Genomic DNA, 6,000 nt, shown 5'->3' with positions numbered 1-6,000 from the left:
TCTCTCTCTCCCTCTCCCTTCCTCTCTGAAATCAATAGAAACGCATTTTTAAAGCATCCGCCGCTGTTTTTTGTTATTCTCATCTTCCCATTCTGAGACCTGCCGCTGTTTCCGTCTCGGTGAACTATGTGTTGATGTAATAAACACTCCTAGTGCCCTAACCGGTTTGGCTTAGTGGATAGAGCATCGGCCTGCGGACTCAGGGGTCCCAGGTTAGATTCCGGTCAGGGGCAGGTACCTTGGTTGCGGGCACATCCCCAGTAGGGGCTGTGCAGGAGGCAGCTGATCGATGTTTCTCATCGATGTTTCTGGCTCTCTATCCCTCTCCCTTCCTCTCTGTAAAAAATCAATAAAATATATTTAAAAAATAAAAAAATAAAAATAAATAAACACTCCTAGTCCGCACACGGCAGCTGTCCAAGGACTGAGGGCTTTTATTGTCACTGTGGGCAGCGGCATGAATGCTCAGCCCAGTGTGTGGCTGAGAGAGAACGTCCATTTTTCTTTCTGTTCTTGTCATTGGTTATTGCTATTTGTCACTCTGAGCCCAGGGCCCTCCATGGTGACAGTTGCTGTAACACCTCCCCCCCCTTCCCACCCCTCTGCCCACCTCGTCCCTGCAGGTATGAGATCCTGACGCCCAATGCCATCCCCAAGGGCTTCATGGATGGGAAGCAGGCCTGTGAGAAGATGGTGAGTGAGGGAAGATGTGTGTGGGGGGGGGGGGCGTGCACATAGTCTGGGGGTGGGGGGGCCAGGACCTCCCCTGTCATTGCATCTTCTCCGTATCGCCCCCACCCGCCACAGATCCAAGCCCTAGAACTGGACCCCAACCTCTATCGCGTGGGACAGAGTAAGATTTTCTTCCGGGCGGGGGTCCTGGCCCAGCTGGAGGAGGAGCGGGACCTGAAGGTCACGGACATCATCGTGTCCTTCCAGGCGGCTGCCCGGGGATACCTGGCTCGCAGGTGGGGCACCAGGCTGTCTGCCGCGGTCCCCTTGGCTGAGGCTGGCAGGGAGGGGTTGACCAGGTGGCCCCCGGTGTCAAGGCCTCCGAGATGGTGGCGGGGCTGAGAGACAGAGGGAGGGAGCCACCAGGTCCTGCGGCCCCTGCGGCCCCTGCGGGCCTGGCCAGTGCTGAGCGATGCTGGAGGCACCACGAAGAGCTAGCCTCTGTCATCGGTGACCAGCCTGGCCCTGGCGGGGCCCCAGGGGCACGGGTTCCAGTGCTAACACAGAGAAAGCGCCGGGGAAACTAGGTCAAGGTGGTCACCCTACCGGCCTCAAGGGTGAGGGGCTGCCATCTGGAGGGGCAGACAACGCAGGCACAAGCGTCATGGCTGTGCTTTGATGGGGCCCTACGAGTGCAGGGGAGGCCCTGACCACCAGGGCGTCCCAGGTCACACTTGACAACCAGGTAGACCGAGGCGGTGGCAAAGGTGTTCCAGGCTCAGGAGCGAGCAGGAAGTCTGCAGGAGCGTCTCCTTCCCCCTCAGACCTGGCCCAGAGGAAGGATCAGCAAATACAGGGCCCCCAAATCCCAGGCTGAGGGGCGGGGACCCTGTTTAGGGTGCTGGGAGCCACCGGAGGGCTGTGAGAAGAGTGGGAGGGTGTAGAAAGACCCCCTGGTGGCGCGTTAGGATGGACTGGAGGCCGGGAGGCTGGGGAGGAGGCTGGGTGAGGGTCCCGGTGGGTGAAGGTGAGGCCTGCATTGGGGCTGGGGCTACGGGGGCAAAGGAGGGGACAGGGCAGAGAGGGTCAAAGGCAGGACTGATGAACTGTCCACAACAAGAGTTGCCAATGACAGAATGGTGCTTGCACACAGTAGGCATTTAATCATGGTTGATGAGCCAAAGGGAGCTCTCGGGGCCTGGAGGGGCTGAGCCCCCCACCCATGCGCCCGTCCGTCTGTCCGTCCGTCTCCCCGCACAGGGCCTTCCAGAAGCGGCAGCAGCAGCAGAGCGCGCTGCGGGTGATGCAGCGGAACTGCGCGGCTTACCTCAAGCTGCGACACTGGCAGTGGTGGCGGCTCTTCACCAAGGTGAGGAGGGCACCCGGGAGGTGGCCTGAGCGGCAAGGAGGCAGGACTGGGGGCAGGGCTGCTGGGCCTCAGTTGGCAGCATCTGTAAAATGGGACCCATCAGCCTGACCTTTGCTCAGCAGGATCTGTGGGTAGCAAGTGACCCAAAACCCTGACTCCAACCGACGTGGATAAAAGGTGCAGGACAGCTTCAGGTGCAGCTGGATCCAGGGCTGGACTAGGGGCTCCTGAAGACTCCTCAGATCCAACGAGTTCTCCCTGGGAGAACTCAGGGAAATGGCTGCTAGTGATACTCCTGCTCACCCTTTATTCAGGTTAAGGATACAGACTAAAATCAGTAAGGAGGAAAGGCGCACAGGGCCGAGCTCAGGAGAGACCGGGTGCCAGCTTCCAGGTGTCTCCCAGTGGCGTCGTATAGACAGCTCCGGACCTTCCAGAAACGATGCGTGACAATGCACATGGGAAAGCTCATTGAGCCTCAGTATCCAGAGTTTTTTCTGTTTTGTTTTGTTTAATATATTTTGATTGATTTCAGAGAGGAAGGGAGAGGGAGAGAGAGATAGAAACATCAATGATGAGAGAGAACCATTGATCGGCTGCCTCCTGCACACACACCCACTGGGGATCGAGCCTGCAACCCAGGCATGTGCCCTTGACCGGGAATCGAACTGTGACCCTCCTGGTTCATAGGCCAGTGCTCAACCACTCAGCCACGCCGGCCGGGCAGTGTCCAGGGTTTTGATTGTGGTCACTCACGTAGACATGGCTGACCGCCCATGTAATTGACCTCTGTGACAGTCTCCAGCCCTTGCAGAGGTCAAGTTGATACCACGTGGCCCCAACCCCCCAGATAAACCAAGTCATATATCAGACCGATACTCTAAGGCAGTGGTTCTCAACCTTCTGGCCCTTTAAATACAGTTCCTCATGTTGTGACCCAACCATAAAATTATTTTCGTTGCTACTTCATAACTACAATGTTGCTGCTGTTATGAATTGTAATGTAAATATCTGATATGTGGGATGGTCTTAGGCGACCCCTGTGAAAGGGTCGTTCGACCGCCAAAAGGGTCGCGACCCACAGGTTGAGAACCGCTGCTCTAAGTTCTTAGAGGTTTTCTCGAGGAGCCGGGCAAGGGCCAGTCCTTCCTTTGGGGTTTGGACACCGCAGGCCTGGTGAGTGACCCCTCACAGACAGGGCCCACACAGGGATGTCAGCTACCCAGCCTTCTGTCTCCTGCTTGACTGTCCTCTGTGATGGTCACCTGCAGACTTACCCGCCAGGGAGCCACCCGCCGACTGAGACTGGCCCCCAGCGAGGCCGGCGTGGGCTTGTCTTACCTCAGAGCTCAGAGTCTGGGTTTCGTTCCCACTGGCCCGGCTGCAGTCCTGTGACCATCCAGACCACTCACCACACATCAGATGAGCCAGGCCGACTGCCCGTGCCCACCCAAAGCCGAGGGACAGAGCCAGGCCATCCTGGCCCCTGTGAGCTTCGAGCAGGGTGTTCCCCCAAAGGGGAACGGAGAGAAGGCAGGAGGATGGAGATTTGGAGGAGAAAACACAGCTCTTCAGTGTAATTCTCGATAAGACGTTTGAGCTATCAGCCTACGTGCACTCAGCCAGTGTTAACTGAGCACCTACTGTGCGCCAGTAACGTTTTAGGGGACCGTGATAAAATGGTGAATAAAAATGGACAAAGCCATGCTCTATGGAGCCCTTAGTTCAGGGCAGGGGTTGGCAAACCCACAAGCCAGACGCCTGTTTTTGTAAATGCCTGCTGGATGGTGTACTGTCTGGGGCTGCTTTTGTGTTACAGCAGCAGAGTGGAGTCGTTAAAGCAGAGACAGAGTGGCCTGCAGAGCCTCAGATATTTCCCTCGCTGGCCCTTTATTTATTTTTATATGTTTTTATTGAATTTTTTTTTTTTAAAGAGAGAAAGGAAGGGAGAGTGTAGAGAGATAGAAACATTGATGAAAGAGAAGAATCCATCAGCTGCCTCTTACACGTGCCTCACTTGGGATCGAGCCCACAACCTGGGCTTGTGCCCTGACGGGAAATTGAACCGTCACCTCCTGGTTCATAGGTTGACGCTCAACCACGGAGCCACACCGGCCAGGCATTAACTGGCCCTTTAAGAAAACGTTTGCCTACCCTAGGATGGGGGCTAGGGGTAGGCTTGACCGGCGTCAGTGAGTGAATCCAATAAATAAATACAAAGCTATAGCTGTGATAAATGCTATGGAAGAGAAAATAATAGACTAGAAAAGACTCGAGCAGAGAAGAACCAGGAACCGCTAAGAACCGAATCGGAGGCGATGGAGCAGAAATGTGGCCAGGGGAGGGCGGTTTGTGAAACGTCATTTGGGTGATGGGTGCGCACCGTGTAAGGTGCGTTTCTCCCCTTGGACCCGGGGCCGAGGACTCTGAGAAACGCCTGCTGCTGGGTACCAGTGTCTCTTGTGTACAAAGGGTTCATTTAGCAAAAAGGAAACACGGACAGGGCTGCTCGCCCTGTTCCCGTACCCAGAAACCCTGCTATGGCCCCCCTCCCCGCCCCCTGTATAGATGACGCTGCCGTGCCTGCCAGGTCCCTCGCTGGCCGGTGGAGGAGCTGGCCTTGCAGCCCAGGAGTCCGGCCCTTATTCAGAGCGTGAGCTCTTGGCTCCCGGGCCAAGCGGCCTCCCAGACACCCCGCCACCTTGACCTCCCCGTAGGTGAAGCCGCTGCTGCAGGTGACCCGGCAGGATGAGGTGCTGCAGGCGCGGGCGCAAGAGCTGCAGAAAGTGCAGGAGCTCCAGCAGCAGAGCGCCCGCGAGGTGGGCGAGCTGCAGAGCCGGCTGACACAGGTGAGGGGGCGGGACCGTGGAGTGGGCGGGGCATGGTTGAGGGGCGGGGTTGTGGGCGGGGGCCAGGTCACAAGGGGCGGGGCTTGCGGCTGAGTGGGATGTGCGGGGGGGGGGGGGGGGCAGGGCTGTGTTGTAGCCAGGGCATTGGGTGGGGGGGGTGGGGGGGGCTGGTTCCCTGGACTGAGATGCTCAGGGGGCGGGGCAGGGGACCAGCCGGGTAGCAGGGTTCTGGTAGGCAGGCGGTGGGCTTCTCTTCCTCTCCAGGATTTCTGGTATCTTAAAATAATGCTGAAGCAAACCTCTGGAGCATTTGTCTGTTTGCTTTTCCTGCACTACTTCCCTTGGCTAAATTGCTGGGCGTGGGAGTATTAAATGAAATGTGAGGTGGTGGAAAGGCTTTCCTGGGGCTGTCTCGCGGGTGGACTGGAGGCGGGGAGGCTGGGGGGAATGTCCATTGGGAGAGGACGAGGCCTGAGTGTGTTGGGGCTACAGGGACAGAGAGGAGGGACAAAGCAAAGGGAGTCGGGATGGGGGGGGGCAGGAGGGACAGGGCTGGGGACCCATGGGGTCATCCTGAGATGAGGACCTGGGGGAGGAATGGGGTTGGGGGCTGTACCTCAAAGAACAAATCAGGGGGCAGGAGGGACCTGGTGCTCCACTGAGGGCCGTCCTGGGGGCGCTGCCTGCTGACCTCTGACCTCCCACCCCACCCCCAGCTGGAAGAGGAGCGCACCCGCCTGGCAGAGCAGCTTCGAGCAGAGGCAGAGCTGTGCGCTGAGGCCGAGGAGACCCGGGGGCGGCTGGCAGCCCGCAAGCAGGAGCTGGAGCTGGTGGTGTCGGAGCTGGAGGCCCGCGTGGGGGAGGAGGAGGAGTGCAGCCGCCAGCTGCAGCACGAGAAGAAGAGGCTGCAGCAGCACATACAGGTCTGGTCCCCACAGGCCCCCTCCCCCTCCTCCTCCCGTCTGTCCACCCTGCCTCCCTTTGCTGCTGCAAACAGTGTCTCTTTTGGCCATACATTTGCAGAAAAAAAAACCTCAAAGTGGATCAAGCAGAAAGAACTCTTTTTGGGGTTTAAATAATGGGAGACTCCAGAAAGGATAAGCTTCAGGC

General features: G+C 57.9%; 3 protein-coding genes across 7 annotated transcripts in view; 2 read left to right on the top strand and 1 right to left on the bottom strand.

Annotated features, from left to right (window-relative positions):
* LOC132216236 (cytochrome b-c1 complex subunit 7-like) overlaps positions 1–605 on the top strand; it is a 2,115-nt gene extending 1,510 nt beyond the window's left edge. The window contains exon 1 of the mRNA XM_059665422.1: positions 1–605. This exon is cut by the window's left edge and continues 1,510 nt beyond it. The gene's annotated coding sequence lies outside the window, so the exon portion shown is untranslated.
* The window catches only part of ASPDH (aspartate dehydrogenase domain containing), a 214,129-nt gene that overhangs the window by 25,553 nt on the left and 182,576 nt on the right, over positions 1–6,000 (bottom strand). The window lies entirely within an intron of this gene.
* Positions 1–6,000, top strand: part of MYH14 (myosin heavy chain 14) — a 95,916-nt gene that overhangs the window by 59,431 nt on the left and 30,485 nt on the right. For all 5 annotated transcript variants that reach the window (XM_059665282.1, XM_059665281.1, XM_059665280.1 and 2 more), the window contains 5 exons: positions 624–693; positions 808–968; positions 1,933–2,041; positions 4,759–4,890; positions 5,607–5,813. In XM_059665282.1, the coding sequence (XP_059521265.1) occupies positions 624–693; positions 808–968; positions 1,933–2,041; positions 4,759–4,890; positions 5,607–5,813 (679 nt within the window). The remainder of the gene's footprint in view (positions 1–623; positions 694–807; positions 969–1,932; positions 2,042–4,758; positions 4,891–5,606; positions 5,814–6,000) is intronic.

Source organism: Myotis daubentonii, chromosome 15 (assembly GCF_963259705.1).
Source record: "Myotis daubentonii chromosome 15, mMyoDau2.1, whole genome shotgun sequence".
Lineage (NCBI taxonomy): Eukaryota > Metazoa > Chordata > Mammalia > Chiroptera > Vespertilionidae > Myotis > Myotis daubentonii.
This window is presented reverse-complemented; position numbering and strand designations above follow the sequence as displayed.